Source organism: Artemia franciscana, chromosome 4 (genome assembly GCF_032884065.1).
Source record: "Artemia franciscana chromosome 4, ASM3288406v1, whole genome shotgun sequence".
Lineage (NCBI taxonomy): Eukaryota > Metazoa > Arthropoda > Branchiopoda > Anostraca > Artemiidae > Artemia > Artemia franciscana.
The window spans coordinates 33358389-33382479 of NC_088866.1; the positions used below are offsets into that span (position 1 = coordinate 33358389).

The 24091-nt window shown below is 34.1% G+C and overlaps 1 protein-coding gene across 5 annotated transcripts; it reads right to left on the bottom strand.

Annotated features, from left to right (window-relative positions):
* Positions 1-211: 211 nt before the first annotated feature.
* On the bottom strand, positions 212-24091 carry LOC136026323 (macrophage mannose receptor 1-like). 5 transcript variants are annotated; one of them, XR_010617264.1, is made up of 4 exons: positions 23327-24091; positions 14300-14392; positions 4245-4558; positions 212-1572 (listed from the first exon to the last, which is right to left on the bottom strand). XR_010617264.1 is itself a non-coding variant. In XM_065702745.1 (3 exons), exons 1-3 carry the CDS (start codon positions 23379-23381, stop codon positions 323-325), a joined length of 1398 nt encoding a protein of 465 aa, XP_065558817.1. In that variant the 5' UTR covers positions 23382-23396; the 3' UTR covers positions 212-322. The 5 variants fall into 5 exon arrangements, 2 of the variants coding, with proteins under 2 accessions (XP_065558817.1, XP_065558818.1); XR_010617265.1 differs by lacking the exon at positions 14300-14392 and having other exon boundaries at positions 23327-24063; XR_010617266.1 differs by lacking the exons at positions 14300-14392; positions 23327-24091 and adding an exon at positions 18161-19440.

A 24091-nucleotide genomic window follows, 5' to 3' on the forward strand; every position in this document is an offset into this window, starting at 1 on the left:
TACTTATGATAATGTTTGATTTAGTGGAGCTCTTTACTTTTCTTTGAAACTCTACCTCACTATATCCAATAGTCGTTTTTCAACTCTGATTATCCATCTTGTAACTTCGCTATTCAACTTTTACATCTTCCTTATTTCCACCCTGTTTACCATATTTTCTTTTAATATCGAAAATAATTAAAACAGACAGAAAAGCAAAAAGTAGACGAAGTGTTACAACAACCTTTATTTGAACGACATCAAAACAGTTATAGATGCGCCTGTATCGAGGCATTGATGCAAAGAAATCCTATGATCCAAATAATCTTCATTTGAAGGACATCTAAATAGTACTATACGCAGGCATCTTACATACAACTTTAAAAGTATAATCTATACCATAAGTTGCATACCAATATCCACTATTCTGAATATAACCAATAGAGTGACCGGTAAAACCGTTTGGATACCAGTTGTTATAGCTTAGGGACGTGCCATCTACCCAATATGTTGAATCATAAGATTTACCTATCCAAGCTGGATTACCAAATTCCCGAACAAAAATATTTTCTTCGGATGAGTGAATTGAAACCATATCCCCACCCTCACTTCTACAAATTGCAATACCATCTCCCCAGAACATTTTTGATTTTACTGTATAGCAATAGCAAATATTATCGTTAAAGCATTTTTCTGTGTAATTCTCGGGACACGGGCCCGGTTGTGCTGTTGTTACTGGTTGGACTTGTGGAACTGTTTTACATACAACAGATGCAGCATCATTTGTGAGATTTGTTGCATACCAATATCCATTAGTTTTACTGATCAAGCCCGTGGAATAACTGGCATATGAAGAGGTCCATATGTTATAATCTGTATGTGAACCATCTACCCAGTAAGTGGAATTATACAAACGGCCGATCCAAGCATTATTCGGTATTATATCTTGAATATAATTATTTTCTTCACTAGAATGGATTGAAACCATATATGCCCCTTCACTACTACAAATAGCTACACCGTCTCCCCAAATCATGCTCGGTTTCACCGAATAACAGTAGCAGACATTGTTTTCGAAGCATTTTTCTTTGTAGTTTTCAGGGCAGTTATTAACTTGTAAAACTTTTACTGGTAGGGCATTTAATGTTTGTATTGGCTTCTCACACATTACTGGACGTAGTTCAGTACAAGGACTATGAGACCATTTGGATGGTTCAATGTAATCTTCGTCTTCATAGCCCACGTAATGAACACAATTTCCATAGCTGGCTCCATTCCTAGGTTTAGCATCATTCCAGCTTTCGTATCTCAAAGTCTTTCCATCTATCCCCACAAAAACTCTATTCTTACTTTTCAGTCCTATCCAAGCACCATGCTTTACGTCACCTGACAATATATAAATAAGATTGTTCTTTCCTTCCGAATGGATAGATGGAAGATCTCCTCCCAAGCTCTGACATACCTTCTGAGCAATCTCAAAAGTAAAATTAGTGTCAATGTATTGAAAGCAGCTGCAGTCGTCTTTAGTACTGCAAATTAGTTTCCACTCACCAGTACAATATTCTCCATTGTCTGAAACCTGATTGTCAGGGTCTAAAAATGAAATACATCTTTAAAATCATATAATCAGCCAGATAATGGTTCCTTATAGACATAAAACATAAGACATAGCACATTTAATAACCAAAAACATAATATCCATTTTGCTCTAGTAAAAGAAAAAAACAGGATTTAAAATCAGTACTCAATAATTAAGTTTGAAAATAACAACAAAGTATAAAAAAAGAAAAAAAAGGATAATAAAAGAATTTTTTTTTTTGAAAAATATTACATTTTTTACATTTAAAGTTTAGAATTTACTATGCTCCAGCAAAAACAATGCGAGTGATTCGATACCAGAACGTGTCTTCTATGGATCAAAACTCGGGGCAGCAACTTTGGATTCCCATAAAAATTAATTGTCTACAAAAAGCAGGTATGTTAATTGGTAATTTCAGTGCCTATAAAAATCAATAAAATAATGTAGATAGCATAAAAGTGTTCTATTTCCCTGGGATCACTGCTTGCAAAGACCATCTAGCTAGGAAAACATATGTCAGTAATACATATCTAAGAAAATACGGAACATGTATTCTTGTGTACAATAACCCCATATTTCCCATCTTAACCCCCCCCCCCCCCAAGACCAAAAAATGTAAGACCATAAAAATAAAGTATTTATGCTTGCAATAATGTATTTAAGTTTGTTTTAACTGAGAAATAAAAGCAAGAAGTGCCACAATCGAAGTGAAATTTATATAGTTTCCCATTTATTGGAACTAACAAGCTACTATACCCGATTTGGATGGTTTAGGGGTCTCAAACTTAATGAACTTCTAGAGCACCGGCCCTAGAACCAAGAATCTAATTTTAGTGAGAACCGTAACCCTGACGCTAATGCAAACTGATTAATTACAAAATTGGGTGTAATTGAACTATCGAGTGCCACTCTTATGATTGGAAGTGGGTCTAATTAAGTAAGAAACCGGAAGACTGAAACCATTTTTGATAAAAATTCGATTACTATGAAAAGTTTCAACGTGAGTGCTCAATCACAATTTCATACAGATGGTGTACATCTTAGATCTTTTAGTTCCTTTGTAATCTTTAAATGATTAGAGAAGTAATTATTATAGGAAAAGGCATAATTATCAGTTTTCTTCTGGGGAAGCTGAACGTTTAATGATTGCGTAGAATGTAAGACCCAAAACAGAAATATAATGAGAAACATAAAAATATCAATGTTAAACCAAATTGCCTTGAAAAATAACCTTGAAAAACATATTTTAAACTAAACATAACCCAAAATAACTAAGCAATTTTAGACAAAAAAGTCATGGATATGTTCCTTATATGACATTTTTAGTCATAGCAATAAAAAGATATTTCTTCTTTTAGATTAATGTGTCCCTGTCTTAGTGCATTTTAATTTCAAGCTAATCAAGAGAAGTAAAGCCATTTTTAGTTCTCATTTATAAATGCACCATTAATTATAAAAACAAAACAAAACATTAACCAGAATAATAGCCAAAAATATTATAAAAAGATTTGAATAAAAAGTGCCCGAAAATTTTTTTCTTTCAATATTTTTTTCTTGAAGGCTTTGCTTTTTTTACAATAATTAAAATCTAAAAGGGATCAAAGAAGAAGTTCAGTTTTGTTTCCTTATTAAATTCAAATTGCTGCATCTTGTTTTAGTCGTATTTTAACCAGAATAAAAAAGTTTTTCAACAAATTTTATGAAGGGCAAAAACTAAATATTTGTTATAGAACAAATACCAAGATTTAGACAACGGAGTTAAATACCTTATACAAAACTAAAAAGAACCCAGGAAATTACCCTGAGGAACATCAGTTTTAACTTGAAAAACGCCAGAAGTAATAATATCAAAAAAACAACAAAATAAATGGTTGAACCTATACGAGGTTAAAAAGGTAATATCTTTATTATGAAAACTATTTCAAATAAGAGAATAACTGAATTGAACTAATCGACAATCTGAAAAGGTCATTGAAGTTTTTGATTATTTTAAAGGGGTGACAGATTTAACAACTTAGACTATTTTGAAAGTTTCTAGAAAAATTACCAAAATTTAGCCAAACTATTTGAAAAACATGTAAATTAGGAGGGTTATGTCGAGGGAGTTTCCAAACAAAACACTAAAATAATTATAAAAGAAAAACTTTTTTCTGTCTAGTTCTTAGGAAGGTCACATAAATAGAAATATCTTTAATCCCAAAGATCAAGTTACCATCAAACCATGGCTTATTGGAGAAAAAGCTAAGACAGACAGTCTGAGTGATAGTCTCCCTTTTGGGGCCGTGAATCCTAATTCAGTTTCTTGAGCAGAGATAAACGAAGCCCTGACACATAAGTCGGTCTGGATTTTCAGTTATCATTTATCCAATGATACCCTAAGCTAGTGGTTTTTAAATTTATTTAGACACTGTTCCCCTTTTTACCCAAAAAAATAATTTAGGTACCCATTATCAGTTGCCGGCACAAAGTAAAATATAGCAAAAATATTAATAAAATTGCCATTCCTAGAGTTAAAGGGTTGTTTTATTTTTTGTTGGCCTGCCACGTACACTCTAAAAATTTGCGTGAACTCCAAATTGGTACGCTTACCATAGTCTGAGAACCGCTGCCCTTAGTAATTAGTTGAACCCACTTTTTTCTACAAAAGCAAAAACACTAAGTTAAGTACCTAAGCATCGTAACTTACAAATTTGCGCTTCTTAGAAGCTTGCTTGCGTACTTTCAAAATTCTTTCATTGACTCCATGATTCGAACAGCTCATTATTTTGCCACATAACATATCAGTTCAAACAAACGGTTTCCCTTGTTAACAAAATTAACTTTCTTTCTAATCAAATCAAACATGAGAGAAGCGAAAGACAGAACAAATAGTCCTGAAATATTTTTTCGCCTCCTTTTCTTGCGCTTGCTTAACTAGACACCAATGCCTAGATACTAGGAGTGGCAACAGGCTCATGGGGCAACTAAGGGCTACCAGGGTTTATTAGCCCCTCTTCTTTCCTAGAAGATCAAAGTTATTTATAAAATAGAGAATATAGTAACACTGACAAGAAACTCGGACGATTTTCAGGACAAAATATTTTGTAGCCTATAGTCCTCAGTATTTTTTGTCAACTTCAATTTTCACCTTCAGAAAATCTCGGAACATCATTTATGACCAAGTGGACTATTTTACATAATTGAACAAGGGAATAAAATTTTCTAGTTGTTTTCTTAAGAACAAAAATAACCATTTGTTGGTTTTAGTTGTAATTTTAATGTCATTTCTTGTAAATTTAATTTATGTTTATTTATTCATGGTGCTGATGACGGCTCCTAGGTGTAAAGCCAATATATTTATTTAGTTTCGTCTAGACTGCACTGTCTGAAAATAATTGCTCGTTTTATCACCTTTTGTTGTTTGGGATATTTTTTTTTTTTTAATAGCAGCTATAGGTATTTTGGTAATGGTTGCGCAGTGGTTTCTTAGAATTTTTCTTAATCACTATCTCTTTTATGGGTTTAAATGCATTTAAAATTACTAACTACAAAACTTGAATGATAATAGTTTAGATTTCTTATATTTAACTTCAATTTTTGTTACTACCATTGTTCAAAATTTGGAAGAACTAATATATACACAAATGTAAACAATGATTGTAAAACATTAGGCGTGTTGCGAAACTGAAAATATTATTTTGAGTATACTACACAAAAAGCCTTTCAAAACTTTTTCCTTTTCTTTCGAAATACAAATAAGTGGAATCTTAGAAAAAACTAGCCATGAGTAAAGATCAGAATCCAAGTTTTCTGCTATGTTCTCTTTTTATCTTTTTAGACCTCGAGTTTCTACACCAAATATTTGAATACAGTTGATAAACAAACCATGAGAGTAAACCGAAATATGACAAAACTTTTTTATCTTAGATTGCAACATTTTATTAGAAAAACAGCTAATGTTTTTTTTCTTCCTTAATCAAATAAAAAACCAGTAAAAATGCTTAAAGAAAAGCGGAGAGTGGAATCTAGTCCTCAAACTTAGAACAAAGAAAATTATTATGAATGAATAATCAGAACCTAAAACTAACAAAGAATAAAATGAACAATTAAATCAAATTTAAAACGACCAAAAATTAACACCATCTCAAACACTCTAAAAACAAGATTGCTATTTGTGTTGTACTGAAAAAGATTTACATCTTCAACAGATGGTTTTAAACAGCAATAACAAAAATAAAATAGCAATAACAATATTATCAAAGGCTAAGGCTGGCAAATAAGAACAACTACAAACGAGACTTGGAGTATCGCCTCCTCAATGAGTTTTAAAAATTTAGTATATTTTGCACTAGAATAGAATAGATTGCATAGATTGAATAGATTTTGAATAGGTTGGGACGGACGAGGAGCGTGCATAGCTGTGTTGGCCTCAGGTTGGTTGGTGCCAAGGTGAGTTGTTAGTAGTAGTTTTGATTCCATTGGAAATGTTATTTCAAATATCCTGTTTCTTCTTGAAACAGCATTAACAAAGAAGACGAACAGACAAGAACATTTTATTTTAACCGAAAATTCATGCAGACAGAAAATAACAGCTGGAAAATCACAACACTCATCAAGGATGCAAGAAAGAAATGAAATATTTTTAACAGTTTGAAAAAAGTATCAATTCCATTATTTTAAAAGAACATTTTTTATTGAAAACCTTTGCTTTCCAGCCTATTTATTTCAAAAGAAAAGAAAATTGATACTTAAATGAAATTTTTAAAACAAACACTCACGATCCTAAAATACTCAGCTTAATTTGTTGGTGACATTTGATTCAAATGATTTACAATCAATAATTTATATTTGAAATTTTACATATCTAAACTAAATATATTTGAAAATATGAATGTATTTACTGAAATTTATTTCATAGTCCTGTGGTGGCGCAGTGGATTTGACCTTAGCTTGGTAATACGGAACCGAGAGATCGAATCACGCTGCAGGAATGTACTGCAGGGCCGACGCAGGGACCTTAGTAGTCAAGAAGTGTCGTTAATTCTTAAATAATAAGATTTATTTCATACCCAATATCCAAAAAATAAAACTAGATTAGGTTTTTTATCCCAAAATATTTTTTGTGAATTAGATTCTCCTTAACCAAAAACCTAAAATTTTGAACATGATTGAAAAATAATTGTATTGCTATTTTTGCTTCTTTTTCTTTATTTATTTGCTTCTTCTTTCCACTGTGTTCCATGGCTAAAGAAATTTCAGGTATTATTATCAGGTCAATGTCCTTCTTTTAGAACTAAGCATTGAAAACCTCTAGTCTTACTTAATTTTTTGTCTATAAGGGTTATCTTTTGTCCAGTAGCTTATGGGTATAGGTCTCAAGTCTTCGGAATAAAAATTTGTTTGGCCATTTCTCTAGTTTCCTTTTTAGGGGCCCTAAAATTTGTTTTAATATTCTGGCATTATACTTTTCCGATAAAAAATTTCTGGCCTTTTCCAGTTCCATTTTAAGAGTCATTTCTAGCCCATTCTATTAATTTACCAGGAACACTTTATGGGAATCAAAATAGATATCCAATGTTAGGCTCATATGGCAAAGAGATGTAGGTTTCATAGCAATTGGAACGAAAATGTTCTTTGGTCTATTTCTGAGTCCTATTTTGGGAGGGAGAATATCCCTAGAAAACATTTCCATGGGGACCTTTGCTCTTTGTCACATATATTAATATTAATAAGAGGAACACAACTTGCAAAAAAAAAGAAATTATAACCCGACAATCAGTTCTTGATATTTCTAATCTCTCCCCCTTCTAATAAATACATAAGGGGCTACCGCTGGGTTATGTACGACAATCACTACAGAAGGACTGTCATACGAATTATGAATTTCAACTAATATAGGGTTTGAAAGGAAACAAGTGACCTCCTTCAGATTAAGGAAACTTTGGGACAAATATCGAGTCGTGGTAAACTTTATACGAGAGGTTCGAACTTTGAAAGGCTTAGTTTTGGTTAAAATAATAGGCAACAATGAATCTTGTTATCTATGACTACTTTAAATGTGTAAAACACATTAATTTTTGAGTTTTTCACCAGAAGCTATTAGCAATTGCACCAGTTTAGAAACAAAAACCAAATCTCCCCTATAGCAAGACACTTGAGAAGAGAGCTAACTTTGAAAAATGACAAAAGTATGATCATATAATTTTAGATACCCCCTCCCCCTCAGAAATACCTTTAAGGAGAATAGTTAAATATTGACACAAACTACAGGATGGAGAGGAAGAAGAGTACAAATCTTCATTAGAAGAGTTTCGAATCAATTACTTTAAATTCAAAACTATAAGCAAGGAAATACTATTATTACATTAACCGAAACTGTAAAAGCAAATTCCAGCTGTAATATTTACATCAACATAGTATTCTTTTCATACCATTTCTAAGATAAATTGATTCAGCCAAAGGAATCAGCATACACCTTTTTTTCCTTTTATTGGAAAATACGTTAATAATTTTCCAAAAGGGTTGAAATTCAGCTGAAAATTATGTAATTTTCATAGTGAATGAAAATTTCATAGTGAAAAATCATAAAAACACGGGCTACAAAAGTAATAAACTGTGCATTTTTAAATATAATGATGGTCAGACTTTTTTCGGGAGTAGGAGGAGGGAAGTAATTTTCGCGATGTCGGTAATGGTTGTAGTTCGTTCAAACAAAATTTTAAGGATATTCACCTCTTTTAATGAAAAAATAGATAGTGCTACGACAAAGCTGCCCGTTTTACCTAGCAATGCTTGTGAACAAAGGGCTGAAACCGGGTATATGTTGTCGTACAAAATAAGAATTTTAGTCTGAGCAGGACTTAAATACCAATTGAGCAAAATTTCAGGCATATATAATCTGCTAAGAAGTACTAAAAGGATCCTTATACTTATACATTCTTTATTTCAACATTTCCTCAACGTAAAAAATGAGGCTGTGTACCAACAGTTGGACTGGAGTCTAATATATTTATTTGAAGTTTGGATATCCAAACTTCAGAAGAAAATTTTAAGGCTCATATTTTCGAAATTTATGTGAAAGGTATATTATAGGAGGATGTTCATATACTCATCACAGAAATGTTCATATGAGAGTGATTAATATTAAACTGAATAAGAATCTCTTGCCTCTCTTCATTAGAAAGAATGTTTATATCGTAATATTTGAGTGGACATGCTTGGGCATGACAGGCGCGTTCATATGAGTGCGATTAGTATTCAAGTGAATCGATATTTAATCTCTTGGCTCCCGTTATTAAAAAGAATATGTATTTAGGTGAATCTCAGAGGAAAAATGCAATATAAGTGTTGAGGAGGGAAAATTTTTCCTCTTTCTGCAGAAACAACATGGAAGTCAGTTTCTTAATTTCATCGTAGTGCGATCAATTGTTGAGCTCAAACATAGAAAGTGGATATTTAACTCTCTTTCATTTTGCATAATTTTGTTCCAATTTAAAAAGCAAATTTGACTTATTTAACTCATTTCTTTATGTATTGTTACGAATAAAACTTAGCGTAAAATGTATGGCAATATCTATCTTCCTCATGTGACAATATCTTGATTTTCCTCATGTGGATAGTTTTAGTTAGTCTTCACCAGCCCTCAATAATTTTTTTTTTTTAATACTGTTGAATGCTAAAAATGGTTGAACTGACAAATTTAGTAAAAAACTAAGCCAACTTACTTGACAAATGTAAGTTGTAAGTGTAACTAATTCTTGGGACAGGATTTAAAATATAACAATCATAAAATTCTGCCACTAATCATTTGAAGTAGGAAGGCTTGTTTTTTTCTAGATTCTTTTCATTTTGTAAATTAAATAAAAACAACAATTTTTTTAACGAAAGTAAGGAACGACATTAAAACTTAAACGGAAAAGAAATTACTTCGTATATGAAGGGGCTGCTTCCTCATCAACGGCCCGCTCTTTACGCTAAAGTTTGACTCTTTGACTTAACTCTACTTTTTAAAACAGAAAGAAACAGTAAGAACATTTTTGAATTAATGCATGTTTTGATTTTGGCTCTCTGCAGAGGAATAATTAAAACGAAATTTGCATTTTTTTTTTTTTTTTTTTTTTTTTTTTTTTTTTTTTTTTTTTTTGCTAAATGGCATTCTCATAGTTTTGATTAAATGATTTTGAGAGAAAAGGAGTGGGGGAGGAAGCCTAGCTGCCCTCCGATTGTTTGGTCAAACAGTTCGTGGTAACAAACTGTAGTAAGGAGCAACCCGGCTCGATAGTAACCAAAACTCTAAAAACACTGCCATCTGGCAAAAAATACAAAATTCCACATTTTTGTAGATAGGAGCTTGAAACTTCTACAGTAGGGTTTTCTGATACGTTGAATCTGATGGTGTGGTTTTCGTTAAGATTCTATGACTTTTAAAGGGTGTTTCACCCTATTTTCTAAAATAACGCAAATTTTCTCATGCTCGTAACTTTTGATGGGTAAGACTAAATTTGATGAAACTTATATATTTAGAATCAGCATAAAAATTCAATTCGACCCAGCTCTAAATGGGTACCTGGAGAAATCTGGGGAAGGTAAACAGGAAGGGTGTGCGAAAGCACAGGATGGCTGGCCCCCAACCCCCCATTGCACTTCCTGGCTGAAGGGCCAAGAAACGGAGATCAGCACCGCCGGTACGGACTGTAAAGTCTAATGCCGTATCCTTTACCTTTTTTTTACTTGTGATAAGTCTTGGCTAGGTGCTAGGAGTTCCGAAGTGTTCAATTCTATAAATCAGAATGCCATATTTACTTTTTCAATAGATCTCCATAGAAGGCAATCCAGTTATACAATGAGGATATACGGTAATTTTTGTTCCTGGCTGTATCAATGCAATGTAAAGTGTACCTGGTGGGGCCCGTGCTCCTTTATTATCGGATAAATACTCCTTTTCTCTTATACTTAGATCTACCTATAAAGTAATTTTATCTGCACGTTAAATTCTTATAGAGGCTAGCCTATGACCAATATAATAATTTCGTAATTGGGAATCAATTGGTCTGTACTGAAATTATATTTTTGTCTTTTCACGGGCTAGCTAAATCACATTGGAATATAATTTATGCATAAATTACGTTAAATTTATATTCCCATTGATTTTATTGGCTCATGGTGTCACGTGACGGTGAAATAGGTGACGACTTTACCTCTTTTGTGTACATACACTTTTAAGTTAGTTCCTGTTCAGAATTCAGCTGGTTGATATTGAGGTTGATATTGATAATAAAAATGAGTTATTTTCCAAAACTGTATTATACTATTTTCCCCAAACCCTTGTAGGGTTGGAGAAAGGTTATTGAGAGTTATCATGATTTTAGTATCCAACCGAGGACCAGTCTCCCTCCAAGAATATACTGATTAGTGGTTGTACAGATCGTGGCTTCTTGGGTCAAATGGTGTAGCTCTTACTCTCCCAGAGGTTGTACACTTTTTGCATTCACATTGGTTATAATATCGGCACGGGAAAAACTTATAAAACCCTTAACCCGTCTCGTCCGCAGCATCATTCCCTAGTACAACCAGACGTGGCACTGTTGGGGCCACTACTGATTTGGCATCCCCTAAAAGTCATCGAAATCACACGTCAGATTCAGCGTATCTGAGAACCCTTCTGTAGATGTTTCAAACTCCTATCTATAAAAATGTGGAACTTTATATTTTTTGCCAGAAGACATATCACGGATGCGTTTTTATTTGTTTGTTTGTTTTTTGTTTGTTTTTCTGTTGTTTTTTTTTTTGTTTTTTGTTTTCCCAGGGGTGATGGTATTGACCCATTGGTCCTAGAATGTTGCAAGAGGGTTCATTCTAACGGAACTTAGAAGTTCTAGTTCCCTTCTTAAGTGACCAAAAAATTAGAGGGCACCTTGGCCCCCTCCTACGCTCATTTTTCCCAAAGTCACTGGATTAAAATTTTGAGAAAACCATTTTATTCAGCATAGTCAAAAAACCTAATAACTATGTTTATGGGGATAACTTAGTCCCACACAGTCCCCGAGGGAGGGGCTGCAAGTTACAAGCTTTGATCAGTGTTTACAAATATTAATAGTTATTGGGAATGGTACGGAAGTTTCCAGCGGGATATTTTGGTTCGGTGGGGGGTAAAGTGGAGGGGGTTAAATGGGAGGAACTTTCCATGGGGGAAGAGAATTTCCATGAAGGGGGAGCGGAATTTCTAGCATTATCTAAAAAACAATGAAAAAATAAACATGAAAAAGTTTTTCAACTCACAGTAAGGAACAGCATTAAAACTTAAAACGAACAGAAATTATTATGCATATGAGGGGCTCACCTCCTCCTAATATCTCGCTCTTTATGGTAACGTATTTTCAGTAATTTCAACTATTTATTCTACGAACTTTGTGATTCAAGGGTAAATCTTAAGGAATTGGGACAAAATTTAAGCTTTAGTGTAAAGAGTGAGGTATTGACGAGGGGGCGAACCCCCTCATATTCGTAATAAGAACATACGAATATAGAAGTTTGTTACGTAAGTTAATTTTTAAGTTACGGATATTTTTTACTAATAAAAACGTTCGTAAGAAAATAAAAGTTCAAGTTGCCTTTTTAAGTAACCAAAAATTAGATGGCAAATAGGCCTCCTCCCACGCTCCATTTTTCTCAAAATCGTCCGATTAAAACTAGGAGAAAGCAATTTAGCAAAACATATTATGTGCAAATTTCGTTTTAATTATTCATGTGCGGAGAACCAAAATCAAAACATGAATTAATTCAAAAAAGTTCAGAAATTAAAATAGTTTTTTTACTGTTTTATAAAGTAGAGTTGAAAGAGTCACACTTCAGCGTAAAGAGCGGGGCATTGAGGAGGGAAGAACCCCTTCCGTATACCGAGTAATTTCTGTTCGCTTTAAGTTTTAATGTCGCTCGATACTTTCGGTTAAAATAACTTGTTTTTTTTTGTTTGTTTAATTCATCTTAAAACTAGCAGAAATGAATTCCTATTATAATCCAAATTCAAAACGACCGGCAATTCTTAATATATATGAAATGAAACCCAAAACGAATGGAAATTAAACACACAATCGGAAGAAAATATCTAGCAGAAATAAGTTTCTATGCTAATTTAAACTCAAAACGGACAGAAATTGCTATTAAAGAATAAAACAAACCCAAAACGAGCAGAAGTTAAGTAAAGAATAATAACAAACAAACAATCAGCAGGTACTAATATAAATGAATAAATAAGTTTCAAAACGATTAAAAGATAAATTGAATATGTAGATCAAGCTTAAAACAAACAAAGATCACTACAAACAAGAGTTTGGTTACTGCCCCCTTCACTAACTGTAAAAGTCTAAAGCCTATTGCGTCATTTCCGCTTTACTGAAAATCAATTATATTAGAAATTGTATTATCTGTTTTGGTTGAAATGCTGAAAATAAAAATAAAAATCACAATGAAATAGAATCTTCAATTGCTGAGCTTTCAGGAATTAACATCATTATTAATCAAATTTCATTTTCGTTTTACTAGTTCTTTCCAAGAACTGTTCAAAATACATATTGTTTTCATTAAACGCAAATGACGCAGTATGCTTTAGACTTTTACAATTAGGAGAGGGGAAAAGGGGTAGTTACCAAACTCTATTTTGTAATGATTTTTACTCGCTTTAAGTTTCTTTTGAATATTCAGTTAAAGCTTTACTCGTTCTAAGATTTATTTATTCATCTATATTAGAACCTGTTGTAGGTTTGTTTCTTACGATTGTTTATTTAATTTCTTTTCCTTTCGGGTTTCAATTATTCTTTATTAGTAATTTCGGATCATTTTGAGTTTGAATTATTATAGGAATTTATTTCTGCTGGAGATTTTTTCTGATTATGTGTTTAATTTCGAATCGTTTTAGTTTTCATTTATTCATTAATAGCAATTTATGGTCGTTTTGAGATTGAATTATTATAGGAATTTACTTCTGCTGGACTTAAAATTAATACGGCACGTAACTTCCTGTGAAAAACTTCATTTTCAGAATTGTTTTTTTTTTAATTAATAGTTCTAAAAGATTGAAAAGACTTCAATTCAATTTATTCAAATAAAAAAAAACATAACACCAATAATAATAAAGATCCTGGAAGCGAACTTGTTGAGGACCATAACAACAACAAATTGAAAATGAAGAAAAGAGAAAAAAAAAGAGAGAAAACATGGGTAACTAAGCAAATTGAATAAGAATTTAGAGAATTATAATATCAAAATTTTAGTACATTGTTATACAGCGTGCGAAAACTTGTGGATAGCTCAACACTGGAGGGTATTATATTCCATTGAAGTATAGATTTATAAATGGGCGATCGCTGGGCAGAACTAGACACACTTGGGGACAATGAAGGAACGGTTGGATGAACGGAGACAGAGGCCTTCAGAATTATTACTATTAAAATAAGATAATAATCGGGGAGGAAGATTTTTATGGTAAGCGGAGTATGCAAGCGATACATTTAATTTTTTGATTATTTATTAAAAAGGGATAATACCAAAATCGGAGTACAAGTCCTGGGTGGGATATAGTCGGGGCAGCCGAAAAACGGCTTTGACGGCGCGGTTTTGGGCAAATTTTAATTTATTGGTAATTGAAGGATAAGTGTTGCCCCAAACAGATCCGCAGTATGAGATATATGGGTAAATAAAAGAGTAATAAAGGCTGACAAGGATATCGGGAGGAAGAAAATAATTCACACGATTAATTATACTTACCTGTCGCAAGATTATGGCTCTGATGTAGGACACATGTGTTGCAAATGATAGGGAGGAGTCTATGCGGACACCAAGAAACTTGGCAACTTCGACCTGTGGGAGGAGATTGGTAGAATATTTTAGGCCAAGCGCTTGCTGAGCTTCATCTTTTTTTTTTTTTTTTTTTTTTTTTTTTTTTTTTTTTTTTTTTTTTTTTTTATTTAAGGGGTTAGAAAAAATACAACCTGACTTTTCTTGCTGTTAATGGTAATGCAGTTAACGAGACACCACTCTTGTACTCTATTCAGAAGGGTTTGAGCAGAGGCGACGACGGATGGTAAATTAGGACCGGTGATGAAAAAGTTGCTATCGTTAGCAAAAAGTACTGGGTATACTGATGGACCCAGGTCCGTAACCAAATCATTAATATAAAGGGAAAAAAGTATTGGACCAAGAACAGAGCCCTGTGGGACGCCCCTCCGGACATGTAGGGGATGTGAAGTCACCCCGCCCAGACTCATACTCTGTACTCTACCAGATAGATAAGAGCCAAACCATGAGAAAGGAACTCCACGAATCCCTAAGTTGTTGAGTTTACTTAATAAAACACTGTGATCAACCATATCAAAGGCCTTAGAAAAATCCAGAAATAAGCCCAATACAGTATTTTTTAAGGTCAAGTTGGGAACGTATAAATTGTGTGGCGTCTATTAGTGCATGAGCAGTTGAAAATTTGGAACGGAAGCCATATTGATGAGGAGAAATCAACGAATCTTAAGAATGAATCCCAAATAAAAAGGGAGAAAGGCGTCGGAATATAATTATCTCGAGCACTTTAGATATAACTGGGAGAAGTGAGATTGGACGATAATTACTTATCTCAGACAGATCGCCTTTTTTATGAATCGAAATAATAATTGCTGATTTAAATATTTTTGGGAAGACTCCATTGGTCATAGACAGGCTTGCTATGTGCACAATGGGTTCACAAACAAAGGAAGATACAGTCCTAAGAACCTTATTACGTATGCCAAAGAAGTCAGGTGTACTACTATTAGAGAGACATTTGATAACTTGAAGCACCTCTTCACGATCAGTTGGAGAGAAAAACATGGATCCACGATTCTTGCTAGAGTGTACTGACTGGGAGAAGGAACAGGAGTTAGCATTTGGAATATTAGTGAAATGATTATTAAAAGCATCCGGTACTGAAAATGGGTCAATTAATCTGCCACTGATGTCCTTAATTTTAATAGGTACAGATCTTGAATTCCTTTTTTTGAAAGAATTTCATTTATTGTGGACCAAATTTTTTGCAACTTCCCTTTGCAATGAGAGATTTTTGAGTAATGATAATTTTTTTTGCTTCCCGGACGAGTTTGGTATATAAGTTTTTGTATTTTTTATAATTAGTCAGGTCAGTAACGTTACTGGTTTTGCATAGCTAATATAGATAATTTTATCGGTATGATGAGATTATCAGGCTATTAGACATCCAGGGGCGTATATGGGTAGTTTTTCGGTTTGATTTACGAACCTGAAAGGTTGAACTGATAAGATCACTCAGTCCCTGTGTAAAACCGTTTGTGGCTGAATTAACATCCTGACAATCCAAAACCTTGGACCAGTCGAAGGATTTCAAACGATCCGTGAACTGGTTCATATTCACAGTATTATATATTCTATTATGCGTAGGGGTATTAGTTCTAGAGGGTTGAGTAGCTGGTAGGGAGGGTAGGGAGAGATAGATTGGAAAGTGATCTGATAGGTCAGAAAATATTATTTTGGAGGACAGGTGGTTTCCCAGGGAAGTGGATACAAAAATGTTGTCAATTACAGTTGCTGTAGACCTCATAGGATCAACTCTAGTAGGAAAAAGGATTGTGGGAAGAAGACCACTTGAGGTGAATGTTTCAAAGAAGGTATCACAATCATTATTATTGCTAACATTTGGTAAATTACAATTGAAGTCCCCAGAAACTATTGCCTTCTTTTGTGGTAAATTAATAAAACTAGAAAAATCATCAAACAGATTACAAAAGAAAGGTGTCGGAAATGAGGGTGGTTTATAAAATAACGAAAAAATAAAAGAATTCTCGTCTACACTTATGTCGACGATTATTGAATAAATGCATCTATTATTTATAGGTTGCAAGAATAAGGATTCACAGTCTAATAGCCGGGTGAATTGCAGACTTGACCGGATGTACAGAGAAATGCCGCCAGAGGCCTTGGTTAGTTTTCTTTCAATATGAATAGCTTGAAAGCCAGGGAGGGAAAATTCATTATTATTATTATCAATTTCTGAAAGCCACGTTTCCGTTATTCCAATTACGTCGAAAGGGCAGTAACCATTAATTAAAATTAAGTCTTTAAAATTAGCCCACTTATCCGGTATACTTCTGATGTTAAAGCAAATTACATTAAGTTTGGGCTCTTCCATTAGCTTAGGTTTCACATTTTTCACAAAATCAAAAGGGTCGAGATATTCACAGTTAATTTGGTTTAAAGGGCTATCGGGGCTAGCTAAGGGGCTGGTTGGCAAATTATTTTGGTCATCGTAATAGTTAAAAACAACATTATTGCACATTGATAAATTCGTGAGAAACGTAAAATCTTGTATAGTACACATTTAAATATCCATTGTGGTCTGAGTTTCATCATCTCCTTGATTAGAATATTAGAAATCTTCATCAGCCGACGAAATATCATTGGTGGTAATTTTGGACTGGGATGGAAAGTTTGCTGTTTTTTTCTTAGATTTCTTGCCTTTGACTAGGGCAGTGGCACCAACTACCGTCTTGGGGGTTGTGGCATTGTCAGAGCCTATATTAATTTGATTTGTTGTTGAGTCTATAGGCTTAACTAGCTTTGATGTGGAATCTATGTCCTTTTTCATGGAGGATAATTGAGCTATAGCTGTTTGTAAGATGTCATCACCTAGGAGTTTAGTGATAGCCTTCTTCTTGAGAATATCTTTGATTTCCTCAGCTTCATTACTAACCTCAATTAAGTGACAGACTGTGAGAAAAGTTGCAAGTCTTTGCTATTCTTGGCTACTTTTAGATGAATCTTTTGGAGGACAGGATGTTGAAGTAAACTTAGGTAAGGGATGGGGGGACTGACTAGAACCTTGAGTATGAACATTATTTGCCTCTTTTAGAAATGATACTGTCTTTTCATCTTCTACAGCAACTGTTGCTTGACTTCTACTGGGCCGATGGGGTGTGGGTTGCCAAGGGATTTTTGCAGCTACAACTGAGTAGGGTAGGTTCCATTTTATCAGATGTTCTAAGGATTACGACTCGTTTTTGGTGAGCCGGGCAAGATTGTTTTTGAAGGGCTGTGTGTCCCTTACGGTTATAATTTCTGCAGAAGGGGTCTGACTCAGGGCATTCACTAATTGCGTGGCCTGTTTTCCCTCACTTAAGGCAAGACGGATGGGACTGTTTGCAGTGTTTTTTGCTGTGGCCGTGGGCCAGCCAAGTGGATCATTGTAGGGGCTTGGGCTTATAAATCTTGTAAGAAAGGGACATTCCGTACAAGAATATTTCTCTACTTAGGTCAACTTTGCAGGAAATGAGGATTGAACGGCTTGGGTGAAAAAAAAAACCTTCTTTGTTTACAACTTAGCCTTATAGCAGTTGAAGGATTGATGAGAAGGCCTGAAGAATCTATTAGTTCAGTTTGTATTTCCTCCGCTTTTAAAAGGTATCAACAACATACAGCACATACTTGTGTAACTTTCACACATCTTTTTTTTGTGGCTAAAATTTTTGAGCCATCAAGAATTATTTCTTTGGATTTTGACAGGAGATGGTCTGCCGCCTGAGAAGACGTAAAGTAAATATTGAGTAAATATTAAAGTAAAGTAAAATTTACCTTGGTGATCAGAAAGATAGCTTTCCTAATTTCCATTATTCGATCTTTTGAAAAGGGTTGGCCATTGGTTTTCTTGATTGAGACAGTATGATAATTGGGGTAATTGTTAGCAGTAGTTTCTTGGACACTTGAATAGAGGGGTTGCACTATCACTGGCGAACGAGTTTCATCCTTTTACCTCTTTTTGCCAGGCGTCTCACCTCTTTCATTGGAGTTAGTTTCGGCTAATGCCTGAATTCCTGACAAGTGGCTAACTGTTTTGAATCGCGTAGTTGGGGGAGTTCTAGGAAGAGTTTTAGAGGTAGGTTGGAATGGCGACTGGCTAAGGTTCAGTGGGAGTATCCTTCTCGGGTGGTAGCCTTAGGGGCTTTTTTCCCGTCAATTATTCCTTCGAGACACTGTAGATTCACGAACTGTTAATCAGTCTTAATTCAAGGTTACTTGACCAAAAGTAAATATGACAGTTGTTAATCAGCGATAACACCAATATATTCAATTATACACTATGATAAATAATAACTCACTTTGTATGAAGTGAGCAATCCCTCACAATTAAATCCGCAAGTTAATTGCGCAATCTAACACAGTACAGTAGAAAAAATAATCCGATTAGGTTCATAAGCTAGTTCCTTTTAGTTCAAATACTGAACTCATACTGATAACTCATGACTAAGGTCTTGGGTTCTGATATTGTGGTAAATGAGTTTTGAAATACGTTGGATGTGAAGTTAGAGATAAACTACTAAACGTTTCGAATAGGGTTTCTTGAGAACGGAGGCGCCTAGTGATTATAGGAAAATTTAATTAAGCTCAATTATGAGAAAGAAGATAAGAGTGAGCGTGACAATAATCTATAGAGGCATTAATATGATATAACAGCTCGGGATAACGAACCGAAAGTAAGGAGGGACGCTCCTCAATAGCAATAGAAACTCTAAAAAAAAAATTATGTCAATAGATATATTAAAAAGAAAGGCCAGTTATGTTGATTCCGAATATAATATGTTGATTCCAAAGATTCATTAAGTTTAGTGTTACCCATCAAAAGCAAAGAACCTGAAAAACATTTCCTGAAAATAAAATTTTCAAAAAAGGAGGGAAACACCCCTTAGAGTCAAGGAATCTTAACAAATATCACACCATCAGATTCAGTGTATCCAAGAACTCTATTGTAGAAGTTCCAGCTCTGGAGAAGGGCAACTAGCCCTCATCCCATCCCCATTTTTCCTCAAAGTCGTTTTATCAACATTTTGAGATAGTCATTTTGTTCAGCATAGTTGAAAAACCCAGTAATTATGCCTTTAGAGATAGCTTGATCCTCCAAAGCCCCTGGGGAAAAGTCTACAAGTCATGAAATTTCCCCATTATTTACGTATAGTATTTGTTATTGAGAAGTATACAGAAAATTTTTGGGGGTAGATTTTCTGCAGGAGGGATTTTCCTCAGCGACAATATTCCTTAGTGAGAGGAATTTCTGGGGCTGAACTTTCCAAGGGAATTTTACACTGGGGGAATTTGCCAGAATTCCTATACAAAGTTTTTTTTTATTTTTCTTATTTTCTCTTTGCCGACTCAATTTTACATGTGGGTTTTTACAGACTCGATTTTACAAATGTTAAGGGTAATTGTCCGTGGTGAAATGTTTACTGTGTTGGAACGGATAGAATATCTATCCGTAGGTGGGGGAGATTTTCCACTGGAACAATTCTTCGTGGGGGTGTTTTCCACGTGATAAATTCTCCAGAGGTTTTTTTTTTGTGGGAACAAATTTCTACTAAAGGCGGGGGGAGGGGTATTTGCAGAATTTATTTTTCACTGAGAGGGGGAATTCTGGCATGATTTTAAAAACAAACTAAAGGTCTTTTCCAAATGAAAATGTGCTAACAAAAAATTTTCAGCCGGAATCATCCACAAGAAATTTCCTGGGGGTAATTTTCAGCTAGAATGGAACTTTCTGAGGGGAATTTTTCTGGTGGGGAGAATATTTTACGTAAAAATAATTTCCACGGAGGTACTTTCCATGGGGGGAAGGAATTTACCATGGAGGAGGGGGGCTGGATTTCCCAGCATTAAAACGACAGAAATTAAATATGTAAAATAACTGAGTTAAAAGAATTAAATAAAGACTATATTTAGCTGAAAGTAAGGACCAATATCAAAAATCAAAATGAGCAGAAATTATTGCGTGGATGAGGGGGGCTGCTCCTTCCTCAATAATTTGCTCTTTACACAAATTTATTTTAGAGGTTTTAAGCAAGCTTATTATTCTACTTAAACGGCCTTTGTATTTCAGTAGTCATCCTTCAAGAATTAGGACAAAAAGTCAAACTTCAGTCAGAAGAAAAGATTCAATGAAGGTCGTGAAGTCTTTAAGTGAAGGTCAGTCAGTTGTCTGGTATCATCAGACCAGATTGTCTGGATATCATACAACAACAATAACGACGATCAGTGCTATGTGTGACAATATTATGGCTGTTGTTGAGGTTAGAAGTGAGGCTGGTACCCGGTTTGGCGTTGATTCGGGTGCTACACAGAGTTATGTCCTATTTCGATTTACACGGATTGTTTTGATGGATGTTGCTCTAATAAACGCGACAGAGGCTATACGAGACCATTGGATCCAGTCATCCTTAGAGAATTGGGACAAAAAGTCAAACTTTAGCGTAAGGAGCGAATTATTCAGGAGCGGTCAACCGTCTCATGAACGTAATAATTTCTGTTCGTTTTTAATTTTTTGATAATACTCCTTAATTCAGCTGAAAAAACTTGTTTTCTCTCTCTAAAGGAATATGAGTACTTAGTATGTAATACTCATTAGACTAGGATTTTATGTAGTTGTCTACATAGATTATAGACTGTTCTCTTAAGTTATATGCAAACATTTCATTCAGCCGGTAGAAAAGCTTCAATGAAGGTCTTGAAGCCCGTGAAGTCTTTAAGTGAAGGTCAGTCAGTTTTCTGGTATAGTACATCAGACAACAATATTAACGACGATCAGTGCTTTGTGTAACAACATTATTGCTGTTGTTGAGGTTAGAAGTGAGGTTGGTACCTGGTTTGGCGTTGAATTAGGTGCTAGACAGAGTATGTCCTATTTTGGTTTAGACGGATTTTTTTTCATGGATTTTGCCCTAATGAACACGAATAAGGCTATACGAAAGCACGGAATCCAGTAAGAAGGTTAAAATCTCATGAATTCAGGTTATGCAGATGATTTGAGTATCCTAGATGAAACTATTTTTAAAATGAATGGGGCTTTAGGTTTTTGAAACTTCAAGGTCAAAGAATAGGTTTGAAGACTAATATTAAGAAGAGTAGGTTGCTTAAACTATGATCGATTAAATAGATAGGTTTATTTAAGTAAAGTAAAACTCACGCAGTAAAACTAATAAAGATAATGGTTGAAGTGAAGATGTAAAAGAAGAATAACCGAGATGGAAGGTATTTTTGTCTCAGTTGAAAATAGTTTGGAACAATAGGAAGACAAGTCTACGAACTTTGATTAGAATGTTGGAAACTAAGGTAATAGTAGAGGTATGGCACTAATGAGTGTACAGGAATGGCTCTGAAACCGAAGATTTTTGAAAGGTAAAAGAAAAGAGGTTAAATTTTATCCGGAATGGTTGTCTTAGGAAAGATGTAGTTACCCATTTGACTGACCGTTCGTCAAACATCAAACTGTACTGAAAATGTGAGTCGATCCCACTTTAAAGGGTTTAAATTAAGATAGTTTGAGATCATGGATGACAGATTGTTAAATATTATTCATTTTGGCTGTCTAGTGTTGCCAAAAACAGCGTGGTTGTCTCAAAAGGGGTCGGAAAAATCTATAAGGATGGATTTGAAAGAAATTGCAACTTCACGGGAGGGGAGAAGAGTAAAGCTATGAATAGATCTGGTCGAAGGAGTACCATGTGCCACTGTATATTCCTTCCGAAAAGGAGTTACACAAAATGAGCTCTTTCCCAAAGAATTTTCATAGCATTTAGAGTAGCCCCTGACAATGCATTAAAAATTAAAAGAAATTAAATTTTTTTAAAATTCAAATCAAAGAGAGCAACAAATAGCCTACTTGGAAATAAACAGAAATTTTTAAGTATGTAACTTAGGCTGATAATTTTGAAAATCTCCACTTTTCGAACTAAATTTTGACTTTATCCCCAATGCGTTAAGAACAAATGTTCAAAGACAAGGGTAATTGGAATGGAAACCAACCCGAGTGGGTTGGAGCGCTGGATTTGGGATCCCTTGTCTGAGAGGACGCGGGTTCTAATCCCGGTGTACCCAATTCTTCAGTTTGGGACGGGGTTCTGTGGCGTAACTCTGTAAGCTTAGCCAGAGTCGACCCAGCTCTAAATGGGTACCTGGAGAAATCTGGGGAAGGTAAACAGGAAGGGTGTGCGAAAGCACAGGATGGCTGGCCCCCAACCCCCCATTGCACTTCCTGGCTGAAGGGCCAAGAAACAGAGATCAGCACCGCCGATACGGATTGTAAAGTTTAATGCCGTATCCTTTACCTTTTTTTTTTACCAATTGGAATGGAATAACAAGTATTTTTCACAATACCTCAAGAATTGGAGAACTCACTCATTTGCATCCATATGTAATAGTAAATAAGTAGTCATTACAATGATATGGGTTTGAAATTACCATTGAAGTTGCCCATTAACTACACTTTTTACGCTCATAAATACTTTCTGCATAGTGCTATAGTACTTTAGTATATAAATCAAGGGGAAGGAGGGCAACCACAGTCATATAATGAATAATTTCCATTTGCTTTTATTATTGATGCCACTCTTTCCTGTGACTTAAAAACAAACCTGATTTAAATTTAAAGTTTTTTCATGGTCTAACCCAAAAAAATGAGCCTTAACCCTTTTGAGTGAAAGGAAAACCATGTGACAATATTGTCGATTTTTTTTTTTAGATTTTAGTTCACCTTAAGGCATTAAACATTTATCTTGCCCATTAAGTATATAATAAATAAACAGAAGAAAAACAATAAATATAATGTATACCATAAATAAATATATTTATTCAAAATATACATATAGTAGACTATATTTGATATAAAGTATGAACTATATATGCATATTATATAAACAATAAATATAATATTAAAAGACTTTAAGTTAAAGCAGAATAAAAAAGAGTTTCAGATACCTGATTGTGCTGAAGAAAATACAGCAAAAGCTAAGAAAAGGAAGACAGGCAACATTTTAAACGATTCCTTGGCAATCTACAGTAAAGGCAGTTTTATAAGCGAAATCTTATCTAAAACAAACACTTTTGGCTTTAGAAATCAATCTTTAGGTCAAATATAGTCGAGTGCTGTCAATTTTTTAAACTTACAAATGTATCTAAAAACGTAGACAATAACAAAACAGATTTTGGAAGAGAAGCAGATTTTCTTTAGAGAATATGGTGAACAGAAATAAATCATGGAAAATTTTAGGGAGTATTGTCAAATCTTCCCCATTAGTTACACAATAGATGTAATAGTCTATCAATGAACTTCCGTAATTAAACAAAAAAAACTCAAATTGCCTGATTTTGCCGAATTAATAAAAGCAAAAACAAAGCTCAGAAATGCAGGGAGAATTTTTAATGATCATATTTGACATTCATTACTTTTAATATTTTTTGGTCACACATGGTTCTTGTTGGTTTTCCTTGTTACTTAACTTTATATGGTGATATAGATCCAGTCTGTATATAGGTTCCATAGTACCTTAAAGTTCAAAAATATTTTTTGAGAGAAAATCAATGTGCAAGTTCTACGAAGAGAAAAATCAACATGCAACAAATTTCAAGAACAAAAATCAGCACACAACAAGTTCCATATATAAAAATCAGTATGTCACCAATTCCATGAACAAAATCAGTATAACGAGGAGAAAAACTAATGCACAAGTTTCACGAAGAGAA

What these genes read in the sequence shown, in the direction of transcription:
- LOC136026323 (XM_065702745.1), bottom strand. Translation starts at nt 23,381, where the DNA reads ATGTTGCCTGTCTTCCTTTTCTTAGCTTTTGCTGTATTTTCTTCAGCA. An exon ending in ATTTTCTTCAGCACAATCAG is followed by an intron (nt 14,393 to 23,326) that starts GTATCTGAAACT and finishes CTCCTCCCACAG; the next exon opens with GTCGAAGTTGCCAAGTTTCT. An exon ending in GAGCCATAATCTTGCGACAG is followed by an intron (nt 1,573 to 14,299) that starts GTAAGTATAATT and finishes TTTCATTTTTAG; the next exon opens with ACCCTGACAATCAGGTTTCA.